The sequence below is a fragment of the Apis cerana genome, linkage group LG3, assembly GCF_029169275.1.
Source record: "Apis cerana isolate GH-2021 linkage group LG3, AcerK_1.0, whole genome shotgun sequence".
Lineage (NCBI taxonomy): Eukaryota > Metazoa > Arthropoda > Insecta > Hymenoptera > Apidae > Apis > Apis cerana.
The window spans coordinates 10,262,320-10,280,170 of NC_083854.1; the positions used below are offsets into that span (position 1 = coordinate 10,262,320).

The following is a 17,851-nucleotide window of genomic DNA, read 5'->3' on the forward strand; positions in this document are numbered from 1 at the left end:
TATTTCATCATTTACGATTCTCTACGATCGGTGATTTTTCAATCTCAAATTGTCATATTGTGCAGAATTTTGAATCTATCGAAAAGTATTTTAATATTTTAATAGAGGGAAGAGGGAATATTGGTTTATTATGATATTTGTGAAGATGAATGTATTCTCGAGTCGACCTTTACGGTCATCGTAATTCTCTATCGACTGTTCGTGTCCACGCGTTACGTGAATTTGTTCAAATAGAAAGTTCGATTTCAACAACTGTTTAGACCACGTGATTTAATGGAAAAATCTATCCTCCGATAACTTCGGATCTATAAGTTTTATTAATATATTTTCATCCTTTATCGCTTCTAAAAATTCACATTGCCATTTAATCAAGACAATAGAACAAACATTTTTGCCAATCCTCAAAGCACCCGAGCTCAAGAATCAAGTTCCATTTACCATAGAAACCAGAGCAACCAAGCCAACGTTCACTGCTCTCCAGCCAAAGATCCGACAATTTACCCGCCGATCCATGAAATATTTCCTCAAAACGGTCAAACCATCTACCCCTATTACGCTACATAAGAATTACCCCTTACATTGAAGGAAGAATAAATTCAGCGATTTCTCGGTATTGGCAGTCTGGCATGGTGGATGGTTGACTCAGCTTCGAACGGCGGTAGACAAAGGGTGACGAAAGAGGGGTGGGAATTCTCCCGTTTTTTTTCCTTTTTGTTTTTTCGTTAAAGGGCCTCGCCTCGAAATAACCACCCGCCGCCGGTTTAGTCGGCGATGAAGTGCACTTATAAACGAAGTGCAGCCAGGAAGCCAAGCGCATATGGTCGCAGGAGGAGGAACAGGCACGGATTCGAGGTGCCACGTGTTCGAGGGTCGATGCACCGTTCGTTCGTTCGTTCCTGTTTCTGATGTCCCCACGATTCCCTTTGGGCCACTCTCCTCGCGCGGAGGAGAGGAGAGGCGACACACGCGGCGTGGTGGTAGACGAGGAAAACGGCCGAGCATTGGGTTAGGTTAAGCACGCCCTCCGCTCTCTATTGAGCGTAAACAATGCGGTGAGAGTGGATCTGATTTAAATAACCCTGGCATAACGAACCTTGAACGTACGTCGCGTTTCGGTGGGAACAATTGATTGCGAAAGGTGCATCGTTCTTGTAACACGCGTTTCGAAATCTTTAATCATCTTTTGCGAAAAATTTATTTTAATCGAACGTAGAGGTTTATCGTTCGACTTTGATCCATCCATTTGTTTTTGCTCGATGTTTATTGGTAATTTGTTTACCTTTTTATATTGTACCGTACAAAATTTGTAGAAATTTTAGTAGGAATTTTTAATTATTATTTCCAAGTGTGAAGCAATATGTCTATTCTTTGATTCGAATTCTTTGCTTCAATTATTTCTCGAAAGAATAAAGCACCACATTAAGTGCCTTGCTCTTTTTACTTCTAATGAATTGCAAACAGGGTGGAGGCTACTTTCGTAGAGACGAAAAGTGTGCTTACCGTATGTATTCACACCTGTGTACCCTTATAAGGAGCAGAATGACATTATTGTGTGTGGAGGCTGATGAAAAGAACATACATGCTTCTTCAACGGTGTACGCTGTGAATTGTGCAATACATTATTATAATCATGCATATTAAAATTCAATTCTTCTCCTATTTTTAAACACAGGAAGAGGCTTTAATTCATTTATCATCGTATTTTATTATCATAATTCCATATCCTCAAACAGGAAAGAGTCTCGATTTATTTATCATCTTCGATATTTCAAAGTTTATTCTACTTATAACGAAACAAGTTGTTAATTGATACATCAAACTATCATTTTGAGAAGAAACATCGCAACTTTCCAATTTCTTCCTTTTCTTTTTCACTTTCGTTTATTTATTCTAATCCTATCGATCCTCCATCTGAATAGAGACGAGATTGAATTTCGATCATCAACGATCGCGTACGTTTTGGCGATGGAGCAATGTTTCCGGTGTATGCCACGATATCGATTCAATACTGGGAGGAGAAAAAAAACATATGTACGATAGTTGGACGATTGATCTCGGGATGCACAGAAAAATCGTCTGCTTTGCCAATTTTTCGTCGCGATTTTTCGCCAGTGCCGCATTCTGCCGCACGTCTGCCTATCCAGTTTATCGAATCGTTTCGAACCTCGTCTGTTTGATCGTAAAGACGTCGCAAACATCGACTCACGCCCCCGTTCATAAGAAATAAAAGTAAAAACTGAAGGAAAGTAAAGTAAATAAGATTCGTAATAAAATAACAGACTAACCATTTTTCTTTACCTCCTTGAACGTCCGAGCTTTAATATTTATAAAAGTGTCACGTCAAAAATACTTGTGGACCCTTTTTTAGGATTAATTGTTGTTTACATTATATAGGTTAAGTTTAAAGTTAAAAATTCTTCAACTTGTTTAAAAAGTATTACATCGCTATTATCCTTCGGGTAAAAGGAAAAAAAAAAACATCTTGAAATGACTCCAAGACCTCTTCGTTCTCACGAACGAATATTTAAATTTTTCTCGAACGAAAGAAAGTTTCCGTTTCGAAAAAAGCAACGGTTCGTCCGATTCGAATGGCAGAGCGAATTTCGCTCGGATTCGAGTTGGTTCACGCGAGATATCCTGGCCGATAAGCAGCGGAGCCCTCCGCAAAATGTTGCGCATTGCGTCTTACAACACGCAGTGCCAGCTATGTAGCTTTCGCCCAGCAGGGTGCATACCACTTTCCCTCTCTCTCTCTTTCTCTCTCTCTGCTGTCCGTCTGCCTGTCCCTCTTCCTCTCCATGCAGTTTGCAGGTGGTCAACCTCGTGCTTTCCTTCCTTGTATCCGCTTTCTTCTTCTCGATCGAAGCTTAGCCAATAAGCAGAGGTCACGCTCTCGGAATTTCTCGATGCTTGATTTCTCCTTTTTACTTTTTCGCCCTCCTTCCTCCTTTTTCTTGTGTTTGAGAAGGGATTATAGAGGGCGGGTGCGTGGAGAAAGAAAGATCTGTTTGTACAGATGTATGTATTTGAGATGTTTATAGTGGAAAATATGGCGAACAGATTGAGAGGCTCGTAGCAGAAGCGATCTTCGTCAAATTTCTTTCTTTTTTTTTTTTTTCTCTTGATTTACAATAGCAGTGAAAGAAAAGAAAATCTATAAGCTCCGAATTATTGTTTGCATCTATAAAAATTACTCTTATTGAAAGAATAATATACGATAGATAGATATTCTTTTGAATAATCGATTGGAAAGGAAAATTCAAATTTATGAATATTTATTATTTATTGAATTTACGTTATGTAATATTTTATATAATATATTAATTAAATTATAATATTATTCTATATACATATATTATTCTATTTACATTAAATCGAACGATAACTATCATTTACAATGCTCAAGTTGGAACGTACACTTCCAGTCGCAACCCCCTCATTTAAAAGGCCTTAATGAAAACGTTTACACGTCCTGTCGGGTTTAAATCATTGGGGAGGCGCAAGGGAAAACGATCCATCGAGGTCGAGTTCACTTTCAGTGAAAACTTCAACCCTCGTGGAAAGTGTTTCTAGGGAGGAAGGAGAGGTTCTCTGGAACAGATCCGGTATATCCTCGACTTACACCGTTAGTAAAAACAGATTATCCATGCGTCTCTCTCTCTTTTTCTCTCTCGTTCTTGTGCGTATCACCTCTCTCTTTCTATCTTTCGCTATGTTCGGTGTGACAGCTGCGGTGCTTAAAATAGGGGTTCGGTGGTTCGGCAACGTGCATCGTTGCTTTTGTACAGCCACGATAACGCGAGCATGTGCCAGGATAAATCGAAGCAGACGATTGTCATACTGAATAAACCTGATTTTTCCATTCATAAGGGCCCGTTGTTCAGCAGCCTTTGGGAACTATGATGATGATGATGAACTGTAAGTACGATCGGGAAATCTGTTTTAATTCGCTGTGCGCTTCGTCGATTGTTGTTGCTCCGTTGTCAAGTCTGGTACGAAATGTATGATGTGGATAGTAGACGATGCAACGAAAATCGAGGGGGGTTCGTGATAAAAAAGAGGAGTCTTGTAAATTTTTATTCTTTTTTTTTTCTTTCTTTCTTTTTAAAGAAGAGAAAAATGATGTGGTATTTTTAATTTTTTAATTTTTAACTTAATAGATTTTAAAAGAATTATTTATTTCATTAATTTATTAATCGACAAAGTAGACGAGGATTGTTTTCAACGCGACAAATAGGCCATTTTAAGTAACGAACTGTACCATATGTTCGACGAGTTATTGGTACGCTATATTAAATTCATTACACGCAAAATTTGAGCCAAATTGGTGAACCAAAGGTCGTGCACGCCCCTTTCGGGTTAATAATTGATACGATCGATACATTAACGGCTCGTGATATTGGAACTTAAATTTCTTTTTTTTCCAAATTTTAATAGAAAAGGGATTTTTATCGATTACCCGTAGCATTTGAAAGAAGTAGAAATTATTTGTATTTCGCTTATTGATCGAATTCAGGCTGGTTACCAAACAAGTTGGTCGACAAAACACGTTGCTATATCATTAACTATGCACATCCGTCTCACCGACAAAAGGGTAAACTCGGAAATCCTGTTTGAATTTTTTTTTTTTTTTAATTCAAATACCTTCTGTTCTATTGTTGTATAAAATTTTATCTTATAACGAGCAGACTTGATTCTATTTTTTTCTTTAAATTAAATCATACGTAAAAAAAAATATTATTTTGAAATGGAAGAAGAAAGTTACGAAAAACACTTACACAAAAACCGTCATCGCGAAATGTTTTCAACGCGGAAATACGTAATATTTTCCATGTTTCGAACTATTCCTTGGAATTCAAACAGTTTCCAGGTCATTGTGAAATTTCTTCTCCTTTTTTTCCCACTGTTTTATATCCTGAATATCGTTCGCGGTGACGCGAACTTTCCAAATTGTAAATTCAAAAGAGATTGCATAAAATTCGCGAATACCGCGAATTCTCAGACACACCACACTTGAACGAATATCCGATATTCATTTTTAAATTACATATGTATGTAATCGTCTTGTTCGATTTGAAATTGTAAAATAGAATTATGAATACGAGATATTATAATATTCAAATTTCTGTTATAAATATAAAAGGTTTCGCTAATAGAATTAGACTTTCTAATTTCCAAACTTCCTAATTACCTCGTATATTCAATCTTGTACAACAATTAGCATTTCAGAAAGATAAGAAGATAGTCACATAATGTGAATGTTTATGCGTGTATGATAAAATTATAATAATATATGATAAATAGTGGAATGGAAACTTTTCACCGATTGATCACTTTCTATAGATAAAAGGAAAACGAGGGAGATAAAAAAGAAATAAAAAAAATATCTCAGTGCGTGTGGAAAAGAATTTCTGATTCATTATATTCTACTCGTGTCGTGTATACAAGACTTAAGAAACAGCGCGATGTAAGAGCAACACCCGTTGTGCTCCACTTAATAAAGCTCTTCGAGTATCGTTCTTTGAGTTGCTATAAGCAGCGCATATGAAGCTGGTGTTTCTTATTTCAGCCTGACCGCATTAAAGTTCCGTCTTATTTCGGCGCGTCGAAGAAAATCAGCTCGTCTCATTTTTCCATGGCGGATGTCTCGTCTGAAAAAAAAAAAAGACTCCAGACTTATTTTATCATCGCTCTCCGTTTTCGTGTACGTCGAGCTTCTTTTGGACGACAACCTGTTGTGCAATTCAAAATTTCGTAAATTTATTCATTTGATTTTTTAATATTTGACAATCACAATCATTCTCTGTTTAAATTAAAATAAAAAATTTAATCCTTTCGATGAACGAGTAGGGCTACGTTTATGATACATTTTTTTCCAAAATCAAAATTTATCGTCTTCCTGTAAAAAATTATCCTCTTGGATGCAAGAACAGGATTTGATTTTTGTCTGCGAGAAAAAAAAAAATAAAGATACCGCTATCGCATATGCGTAATAAAACGCGAGAAATTGTGTATTTTACAAAATGAAAGTATACTTATCGTACTTATAATTCGTCATCGTCGTCGTTCAACCTAACGCGACTGATTATACGATCGTGAAAATAAATACTGTCAACCAAGCGCGACCGTCTAGCCTGATGTTTGAAAAATAATAGTCGATCATTTTTTTCCTTCCTTATGCATTTTATCTTTCAACAGGAACAAAATTGCTGCTTCTCGGTTTAAGAAAATTATTACCGAAACGACGGTCGATTATTTTTTCGCTTTTTATTTTTTCTATTTATTCGTTATAATTTATCAACCTGTCGGAATATTATTCCTGTTGTTCTTACTCAAAATGGTCTTTTTTATTATTATATATATCACGAAATGAAGTTTTAAATTATGGAATTGCTGAATTTATCTTCTAAAAAAGATTTGTCGTCTGGAATAAATATATTTATCAAATCTTTCTAATTGTAATTAAGTTTTAATACATTTGACGATAAATGGTTCAAACGATTGGCGATAGATGTCTGATTGACTTCTATTTTCTCGCAAGTAATTTTTTCTATCTTAACTTTTATATAAAGAAATTTCAAGTACAAATATTTTAAGTGCTTACGGACAGGAATTTGAGGATCTCTAAAATGAAAGATAGCGTTATAATTTCTGAAACTTGTAGAAAGTTTCGGGTCATTTTTCAAGTTTCGGAAAATTAAGATACCAAGAATCGAAATAATTCTGTCAGAAAAAGAAAATACGAGCCGTTTGTACGAGTGAAGATGTTTGTTTTTTTTCCGTCGCTCGTTCGAGATTAAAAATTGTTATCCACTCTTCTGTCTAAACGTCTAGAAATTTGAGAACGTAACATCATCGTCGTAAAATATTCGTAATCGTTTATACAACCGAAGAGGAAACAACTTTTCTGAAAAAATAATCACTTCACGAGCATTGCTTCGATTATTTGCTCCATTAATGTGTATGCTCAATATTCAATCAGTTTTTAATAGATCTTAATCACGGTAATAGTTAATAATTTGCAAAATTAATATCGTACATTTATCTTTCTATAGACGCTGAATAAAAATTAACAGATAGGTGTTAATAAAATGACAGTTGTCGAAACATATTAAATAGAAATTTCTTTCTCGCGTTCGTCGAGACTTGCGCAATTTATCTCGCGATTATTTTTCTCCGCAGAAAACTATGAATCAAGAAAAAGTTTTTAAATTTCTCGATTGACTGTCATATTTCAAAAATATAATCACACATTGCAATTTTTAAATTTTAATTACAAAATTTTACATTTTTCTACGTTACTTAAACTATCATGAACTAATTCAAAGTTCATAGTCGCGCGAATTCCAATATACTTCAACTGGGGACGATTCATAAAGTTATAGGTTATGGCGCGTACGTGCATTATGCTCAAATTCCATGCTACAACGACTGAGTCATCAGGTTTAGGCGTGCGTAATTTACGGTGTACCAAAAGGATGAAGAGAAGAGGAAAGAATGCGAACAGCCGGATGCCGTAGACCCATAGTCACATGGTCGTAAGCCGACACGTGCACCCTCTTTTCTGATACGGTCCGATGATTTTTAAGATGGGGGCGCGGTGGACTTTCTCATCGGTTAACCGACGACTCTACCGCAACGTCCAACATCGTTTCCCTCGATCTTCCTCTTTGTTTCTTCGCTAATTGTTCTTCCATGTACACTTTTTTGTTAATTGTCTCCGAAAGTTTGTTTCGTTTCACGGAATTTTGTTAAGATAAAAGAACATTATTTGAAATATCTTTAAAATGTTTTAATAATAATGATGATCGTCTTGACAATTCTTTTTATATAATATAACGTAAAAAAAAAAAAATTATAACTCGTATATCAATTTAAGCTTCCACGACAAAATTGTTAGAGAAATGAGAATTAAAGCTTTTATGTAATATTCAGAATTGATTCTTTAAAGACTTTTTTCTATTAATTCAAAGATTATTTGTGAAATACTTTAGAAGTCATTTCTCATACAGTTTATAACTCTTTTTTTCAATTTTTGAAACATTAAATTTTCTTGAAGATCTTTAAATTAATTTAAATTAATATTTTAAGTTATAAGACTTGTATAAGTTTTAAGTTTATGAAAACCATTTAAAAATATCTATTTGAAATTATATTGATTATTGTCAATACGAGAATATAAAATCAGACTTTTCACAAGTAATGGAAATAATTGAATTGCATATTGGAATCCGTTTTTTCGATCTTTTTCCAGAGACTCTTCAGGAACCACGATTCACCACTCAACCTTCCAGCAGCGGCAATATTCTTAGTGAAAATCGAACGAAATTTCTGCAGTGTCAAGCGAGGGGTAAGTAGGAAACGTAGCACGGATGTACTTGAAAAGATACGACCCGGAAGTGATGATTTCAAATTTGTGGAGAATCTCTTCACCATAATTTTACCGCGATATTATATTCCTTCAAAGATAAATGGATTAAAAAAAAAATTTATTTTCCTTGAAATTTTATTCCAATGTCTCCATTAAATTTCAGATTAAATTAATATAAAAATTTTTATATTGCAAAAAATTAATTTTTCATTTATATATTGCAATAAATTCATCGTATGCTTTGATATGAAAAAATAATAGATTTAATCCTACGAAAAGATTTATTATATCTGTAAAAATAAGTTGCCAAAATTTCCTGTGTTTTTTTTTTTTTTTTTTTTTTTCATGAAATATCAAATAACAGCCGGATGGGACGGTGACCATATGAAGTCTTATAGTTGCAGTCTGGTGTTGTAACATGATAATATGACCCTGTACTAATAGTATTAGGTCGTTATATTGCATATACTTCTCTCGGTCAAAAGAGAAATGCCCATAGTATCTGTGAATAAAATTAACACTTTGAACTGTCGTCATTTGTGACATTTAAACTTGGAATAATCGTAATTTATGTCGTAAAAATATAGAAATGGTGCGAATTGCGATAATTTGTTAAAAATTTACAAGTTTGAAATCCTCATTGTAACATATATGTATAACAAATTTTATATAAGATTTATCTCTAATTCGGTAAAAGAGAGATTTCAAATTTAGAATTTTAATAATTTATATTTCTGCCCTGTTTTTAGGAAATCCTCAACCAAAATACAAATGGTTTAAGGATGGTGTGCCTCTCAGCAACGAGCTTACTTCAGAGATTTATTATCGAATACAAAGTACACGTAGAGAAGACGCAGGAGTGTATCATTGTGTAGCCACAAACGATGTAGGATCTATTTTTAGTGAAAGAATTACGTTTGCAGTAGCTTGTACGTATAAATTACATATAATCATATTACGTGTACAAATTAATAAATATAAAATATTTCTATGAATGAATGAAAAATTCTAAATTTTAATTTAATCGTTTCCAAATTTTAACTCACACTGTGTTAGAATGATTAGATTCAAATAAAAAATTCTGATTATTATGGAACAACGTATTACTATGTTTCATTGCAGTGCATACAGTGCAACGAAATTAATACCGTAATATTATCTTATTCAGATATGGGGTTGTTCGAGGATCTCACAGAGAGAATAGTGAGCGTGAAATCAGGAAGCGCGGCTGTTTTAACACTGCCACCGATAGAAAGCCATCCTGCACCTGACGTTACATGGTTCACGTCCGATGGATCGTTGTTGTATGGCATAAAATATGCGTCTGTTCATCACACGTTACTTATCCTGAACGCGTCCGAAAGTGATCAAGGCCTATACAGGTTCGTATCAAAGTAAACTGATAGTCAACTGAAGTTGTAAAGATAGATATAAAATCTCGATTAATTGGTTTAAATCAGATACTAAATAAATTGAGATTCATGACATATTTGGCAAAAAAATGATTAAAAATATATCTCATCGTATCATAATATAAAATAAACTTTTCTAGATAAATTCTTCTTTATAATATAATTATAGAGAAGATGTATTTGATTATTTTTCTTTCTTTTTATTTATTTTTTTTTTTTCTTTAATATTGGTTTTGATTTTTCGATATCCATTTAAAATTTTAAGGGAACGTTCTTTTTATACTTTGTTAATTTGTTGAATTAGGGCCAGAGCCATTAACACGCAATTGGGCAAAGAGGAGAATAGTCCGTTTTTCAAATTACAAATCACGGGAGATTCCAATGCCGAAATAGCGCCAACTATCATAGTGAAACCGCAGGATACTCAAATTATTAAGGACCAAGATGTTACGTACATACATTGTATTGCTAATGCCAGGTAATTTTTTTTATCGAAAAGATTATATGTGAAGCAAATGATTTTGATTTTAAATATATAATATTACTTTTCTATACTTTCAAAATTACATATTATTTCACATCTAAATATTTTTAATTATATATATATTATTCACATTGTGTTCAACTTAAGAAAAAAAAAATCGTATATTGGTGTCTTTATTAATTTAAATCTTTTAAAATTTATACATAATTATTTTTTTCTTTTAAAATGTAAACTATGAAACAACAGTGAAAAAACAATAGAAATCTTAGAATTTCTTTATATATAAAATCTAAAAAATATAAAATAACTTTTGAAAAAAATAAATTTCTATTAAAATACAAAATAAACAAATATATTAACTAAACAATATATTTTAAAAACACACACACACACACACACATACACACACATACATATTTTAAAAAGTTTGTTAAGAAATAAAAAAAAAGAAACAGAAAAAATATTTATATCAATTCTGAAAAAAATATCTTCACATCTTTTCCTTTCTAAAATAAATAATACACTATTAAAGTTTAACAGATTACCTCAAAATCATTCTATACGTAGAAATTATTCTAAGAAACGTGCTTGAAGTATTATTCGGATAATTTTAGATCTCTTCATGAGTTACGAACTTTGTGGACGAAAGATGGGATCCCCATTGAGAACTCGAGGATATCATATAGTTTTAACGATTCGTGGAATAGAACTTTGGCGTTGATATCAGCAAACATAACTTACACTGGTGTGTATTCGTGTCACGTGGACTTAAGAAGTGGCGAATATCCCACGATGAATGCGAGCGCGAAAGTTGTCGTATACGGTAATTATATTCTAAAAATTCTGAAATTTGTATTTATTGTTAATTGAATATATATTATAAATTTTCAGAAAAACCAATGTTTATAACGGAATTGAAACGAGAGACTCTTAGCGATTATGGATCAACTGTAACGTTACCATGTGATGTTGTCGGAGTTCCTCCTCCTAAAATCACTTGGTTCAGAAATGCAGAACCTGTAGATCATCTCCTTGGATCAAGGTATTTAGGAATTTTTAATTAGATAAGATAATATTGATAGTAAATTATCAACAATAATTCTAATAGATTCTAATAGATTTTCTATATAAATTATTTTAATCAAACTCCATTATCATTTTAAATATTTTAATTAAAGTCACTAAATTCTAAAAATACTTCTTTCAATCTCTCATTTTTTTGTCTTCTATTGTTATATAAAAAAATATATTTATTTACAGATATGCAATGGAAGAAGATGGGTCTTTGACAATTAAAAAATTAACTATGAGCGATTCAGGAATGTTCCAGTGCCTTGCTTCTAATGAAGCTGGTGAAGCATCTAGTTACACTTGGTTAAAAGCAAAAAGTTAGTATATAAATAATGAAATTACATGTAATCATATAATATATTATAATTATTTTTCTTTTCTGTTTTGTTAGTCAAACGATGTTTGTTTATACTTATTATAAATGACGTGTTTTTTATGGGGCAGAAGGATTAGAAAGCAGACTGAAAAACAGAGTTATCCGCTGGGCAGCTGGCTACAATGTAGTCAGAGTTCGCCAATCTGATCGCCGTTTTAAGTTCTCTCAATATCCAGACAGTAAGATTCTAATAACAAGTGGCCATGAAATATCCACCTCCTTTTGAAATTATCCCGGGCACATGCTTGAAGAATGCATATCACATCACAATATTTGCTTTTATCAGCTGTTAGCCGTGTTTTCTTTTTTTTTTTAGTAGTTATAGTTTGCAAATACAATTTGCAAAGCACGATAGTTTCTTGTGTGTAAAACGCGTTATTTTTTGAAAAATTATAGAAAATATACAATATATTGAACGAACAACAAGTATAATATGTTTAATCGTAATTAATGTTAGAAAAACAAGAAACATTTTTTTTAATAGTCATATTTCTAGTTATATTTCTAAAGTATTATATTATGATGTACATTCCTTATTATTTAAAATGAAATCAATATGATTTTTTTGCTATCTATAATTTAGATAAATTATTTTAATTAATTTTAATCTTTGCACTTATTTCTGCCATAATGAAGAAATATCAAAATATGTCAAATCTTAGATTAGGAAAGTATTTCTAAGACAAAAATTTTAAGAATTAGTTATATTTGTACTACAAAATATAATTTTTTAATTTTTATGTAAGTAATTTAATTTTTAGTGAAAATAAATATTTTAGTAATAAAATATTATTATTAATTGAAGTTAGATATGGGTAAATTCAGTGTTTTCCATCATATATGAATTAATGATATTCCATGTTAAATTATTTTCTATTTTTTAATTTATTATTATTATTATTTATAAAGTATTTAACAATGAATGATATATTGAAAAACACTGAAACGGGAAAAATTTATTTTTTATGGTCGATTGTTTCTGCCTTTTTTTTTGTGCATGTAATTTTTAATATTTATAAACAAAATATTAATATATATTTAAATTATTGTTTTCAGCATCTGGACCAGTCATGGAAAATGGTCCGCAAAATCAAACTATATTAGATGGAAAAGATGCAACTTTAACATGTAATGCAGTAGCAGCTCCAATACCTAACACTACATGGATTTATAATGGTAAATCATTAATTATTAAATTAATTAATAATAATTTATAATACAAATATCTTATATGAAAATTGATAAATTATTAATTCATTAATAAGATACGATGTCCGTGGAAATCGCTGGAAGAGTACAAGTTTTAGATAATGGAGATCTTTTGATTGCTGCTGTAAAACCAAATGACGCCGGAAAATATACTTGTATTCGTGCAAACGAAGCTGGTTCTGTAAATGGTTCAGCATATCTTAGTGTTTTAGGTAAAGTATAAATATTAGAATAAAAAAAATATTTTATATATATATATTTTTCTTAGAAAGATTTTATATATGTATATATTATTTTTATATTTATATTATTATTATAAATATATATATATTATTTTCCTTTTGGTATAAAAATTTAATCGATTTTAGTTCGAACACAAATTATTCAACCACCTGTTGATACATCCGTTCTTCTCGGTTATACTGCAGAATTGCAATGTAAAGTCTCCAATGATCCAAGTGTTTTATACGATATAGCATGGTTTCACAATTCACAGTATGTATCATTATATTAATATAATTTTTTTAATTTTTTTTTAACTATAAATATAATTTTTTTAAAAATGTATGATCAAGATTGTGTTTCGATATTGTAATAATAGAAAGAAAAATAAAAAAAAGAAAAACAATAAGAATTTTATGTATAATATTATTGTTTTTCTTTTTTATCTAATTTGCTAATTTGATTAATAAAATTATTTCTTTTTTCTTTTAATTCTATTATGTCTATTAGATGTATTATCAATCATTTTATTGCCAATCATTTTTTTTTGTTGTTTTTGTAGAGTAATAAATACACAAGCTAGTCAAAGAGTAAAGATGCGAAACGATGGTACATTGGAAATAGCAGCTGTACGTGCTTCTGACGTGGGTGAATACATGTGTTCTGTAGTTTCACCAGGAGGAAATGAGACTCGATCGGCTCGTCTTAGTGTAATCGAATTACCATTTGCACCAATAAACGTAATGGCCAATCGAGTTGAGCGGATTTCTCCTCGCACTATAAATGTTAGTTGGGTTCCAGGATTTGACGGAAATAGTCCAACAAAAAAGTTTATCGTTCAAAGACGAGAAGTTTCTGATCTCGGACCCATACCTGATTCTGCATTAAATTGGATTATCGAGTGTAATAATGTTTCAGCCCAAAATCGTTGGGTAATATTGAATAATTTAAAAGCTGCTGCAGCATATCAGTTTCGAGTCACTGCAGAAAATAGTGTTGGTGAAGGACCTCCATCAGATCCTAGTAATGTAGTAGTCCTTCCTCAAGAACCTCCAAGTGGACCACCAGTAGGATTCGTTGGTTCTGCTCGATCATCTTCAGAAATAATTACACAATGGCAACTTCCATTAGAGGAATATCGAAATGGCCATATCTTAGGATATGTTTTAAGATATAGATTATATGGTTACAACGACAATCCTTGGACTATACAAAATATTACTAATGAAGCACAAAAAAATTATCTTATTACTGATCTAATTACATGGAAAGATTATATTGTCCAGATAGCAGCTTATAATGACAAAGGAGTTGGAATATTTACGGAAGGATTAAAGATTAAAACTAAGGAAGGAATACCAGAAGCTCCACCGACTAATGTAAAGGCAAAAGCCATGAATTCAACAGCAATAAAAGTTTGGTGGAAGCCTCCGAATCCGCAAAAGATTAACGGAATAAATCAAGGCTATAAATTACAAGCTTGGATTGGCAATAATTTTACCGAAGCGAATGAATATAAATCGATGACTGTACCACCCAGTTTATTTGATCCTCTTGCCGAACAAAGTGCTATTATGACTGGTTTAAAAAAATATACTTTATATAATATAACCGTATTATGTTTCACCGATCCAGGTGACGGTGAAAAAAGTTCTCCCGTTCAAATCCGTACACGCGAAGATGTACCTGAAGAAGTAGAAAATTTACAATTCGAGAATATAAGTGATCGTTCGCTTACCGTTAAGTGGAATCCTCCTCAAGAGATTAATGGAATACTTATATTCTATCAATTAAAATATATGATCAAAGATATGCCGGATTCTTTACGAATAGAAAACTTCACATCGGATGTTCTATCAGCTAAAATTGAACATTTACAAGCAATGACACATTATAGATTTGAAGTTGTTGCATGGACGTCAATAGGACCTGGAAAACCAGCAGTAGCTGTCATTCAATCAGGTGTTGAGCCTGTTCTTCCTGAACCTCCAACTAAATTGGCACTGTCTAATATTGATGCATTTTCTGTCGTTCTTCAATTTACACCAGGATTCGATGGTAATTCGTCCATAATAAAATGGACAGTACAAGCACAAACTACTCGAAATACGACATGGTATAATATATACGAAGTCTCAGATCCTGATGCTAGTACAATTACTGTAGGTAGTCTAATTCCATTTATGCAGTATAAACTGCGATTAATTGCTAACAATGTAGTCGGTGCTTCTCAACCTTCCGAACCAACGAAAGAATTTCAAACAATTCAAGCACCACCATCACATCCTCCTCGAAATGTTACAGTTCGTGCAATGAGCGCTACAGAATTGCGTGTTAGATGGATTCCATTACAACAAATTGAATGGTATGGAAATCCAAGGGGATATAATGTTACCTATACTGAAGTTCGGACAAAAAAATCAAAAAGCATAACTATAGAAGATCATACAGCAAATTCCTATATCTTAGAAAATATGGAAGAATATGCTCTTTATGAAGTTGTAATGCAAGCATTTAATGATGTTGGATCATCAATGGTAAGTCCAAAAGCTATTGAAAGAACTCGTGAATCAGTTCCTTCAATGGGACCTATTAATGTGGAAGCTAATTCAACATCTTCCACTACTATATTAGTTAAATGGGGCGATGTTCCTATAGAACATCAAAATGGACAAATAGAAGGATTTAAAGTTTATTATGGATCAAATGCTAGATCAGCATTCCAGTATAAAAACATTCCTAGTAATACAACATTTACGACAACTTTAACAGAACTTCGAAAATTTGTTCAATATCATATACAAGTTTTAGCTTATACAAGACTTGGCGATGGTACTTTAAGTACTCCGCCAGTTAGAGTACAAACATTTGAAGATGCTCCTGGACCTCCTTCAAATGTGTCATTTCCTGATGTAAGCTTTACTACTGCTCGTATTATTTGGGATACTCCAGAAGATCCAAATGGAGAGATTCTTGCCTATAAAGTTATGTTTCATTTAAATAATAGTCAAGATCATCAATTTTCAAAAGAGTTTCCTGCATCAGATAGAACTTTTAGAGCAACTGGGCTAGAACCAGAAAAATATTATATGTTCTCAGTAACAGCACAAACAAGATTAGGTTGGGGAAAAACAGCATACGCTCTTGTTTTCACTACAAATAATAGAGAACGCCCACAAGCACCATCAATGCCACAAATTAGTCGATCACAAATACAAAGTAGACAGATAACATTTACTTGGACACCAGGTCGTGATGGATTTGCTCCATTAAGATATTATACAGTACAACAATCAGAAAATTCAGGACCATTTCAAATTATTCCTGAAAGAGTAGAACCAACTTTAACTTCGTATACAGCAAATAATTTGAAACCCTTCACTTTTTATCAATTCCGAATACAAGCAACTAATGATATAGGTCCTTCAACTTGGAGTACAGAATCTGTTCAAGTTCAAACTTTACCAGCAGGTAAATTAAACCTTCGTTTCTTTATTTTTTATATGAAATTTATTTAATTGAAATATAAGATATTATAACATGAATTTGTAGCACCTTCTCGAGGAGTTATTGGATTGAAAGTTGTTCCAATAACAACATCTAGCATAGAAGTTCATTGGAATGCGATAGATGAAATATATTGGAGTGGAGATCACCAAACAGGTGGTTATCGCGTTATTTACCAACCAGTTTCTGATTTTCCAACAGCTCTTCAAGATACACCTAAAGAAGAAGTTTTAGGAATAAAAGTATATAAAAATATAAATTAAAGAAATTGATTTTAAATGACTTGTATTAATTTTTTTTAATTCTATAGGCTACAAAGATTGTTCTAAGTGACTTAACAGAAGATAGATATTATGAAGTAATAGTTTTACCATTCAATTCTGAAGGAGAAGGTCCACCAAGTCCTCCAGTGACTGTATATGTAGGAGAAGCAGTTCCCACAGGAGAGCCACAGTATTTAAAAGCAGAACCAATTTCTTCTACAGAAGTACATTTACGTTGGAAACCACCTCAAGCCAATATGCAAAATGGAGATTTATTAGGATATAAAGTAAAATTCATCATTTTTTACTATAGACTTTATTATTTTAACAAAATTTTTTAATTAAAAGTTATTATTTATATTTACATATTTATATTTTATATTTATATATTTATTATATATTTTTTATTTTAGATTTTTTACTTAGTTACTGATTCTCCACAAGATTTAGAGAATAAACAAGAAGAAGAAATAGAAGTTGTACCAGCATCATATTTAACACATAGCTTAGTATTTTTAGATAAATATACAGAATATCGTATTCAAGTATTAGCTTTCAATCCTGCTGGTGATGGTCCTCGAACTCCATCTATTACTGTGAGAACTAAGCAGGTATATCATTAAATTTGAAATCTAATAATTAATAATAAATAATAATAATCTAATAATCTAATAATTAAATTAAAATTCGTAATTTAACTTATAAAAATATATTTAATTATTATATCATTAAATATTATTTGCAGGATATACCTGGACCACCATATAATTTACAATTCTCAGAAATTACAATGACTAGTCTTCGTGTTTCTTGGGAAGCACCAAAACTACGAAATGGTGAAATAGTTGGCTATATTGTTACATATGAAACAGCAGAACAAAATGATCGTACGTTTTTAAATATATATATCAATTATTTGAGAAATTTAATTATAAA

At 31.9% G+C, this 17,851-nt stretch overlaps 1 protein-coding gene across 5 annotated transcripts in view; it reads left to right on the forward strand.

Moving 5' to 3' along the window:
• The window catches only part of LOC107998201 (protein sidekick), a 42,055-nt gene that overhangs the window by 20,923 nt on the left and 3,281 nt on the right, over window positions 1-17,851 (forward strand). For 3 of the 5 annotated variants that reach the window (XM_017057347.3, XM_017057348.3, XM_017057349.3), the window contains exons 2-17: window positions 8,255-8,350; window positions 9,121-9,300; window positions 9,540-9,753; window positions 10,088-10,261; window positions 10,882-11,090; window positions 11,159-11,309; window positions 11,528-11,655; window positions 11,783-11,893; window positions 12,771-12,890; window positions 12,980-13,135; window positions 13,292-13,418; window positions 13,708-16,616; window positions 16,698-16,894; window positions 16,963-17,202; window positions 17,329-17,526; window positions 17,661-17,802. In XM_017057347.3, coding sequence (XP_016912836.1) covers window positions 8,255-8,350; window positions 9,121-9,300; window positions 9,540-9,753; window positions 10,088-10,261; window positions 10,882-11,090; window positions 11,159-11,309; window positions 11,528-11,655; window positions 11,783-11,893; window positions 12,771-12,890; window positions 12,980-13,135; window positions 13,292-13,418; window positions 13,708-16,616; window positions 16,698-16,894; window positions 16,963-17,202; window positions 17,329-17,526; window positions 17,661-17,802 — 5,352 coding nt within the window. The remainder of the gene's footprint in view (window positions 1-8,254; window positions 8,351-9,120; window positions 9,301-9,539; window positions 9,754-10,087; window positions 10,262-10,881; window positions 11,091-11,158; window positions 11,310-11,527; window positions 11,656-11,782; window positions 11,894-12,770; window positions 12,891-12,979; window positions 13,136-13,291; window positions 13,419-13,707; window positions 16,617-16,697; window positions 16,895-16,962; window positions 17,203-17,328; window positions 17,527-17,660; window positions 17,803-17,851) is intronic. The other 2 variants (XM_017057350.3, XM_017057353.3) reach the window with 1 other exon arrangement.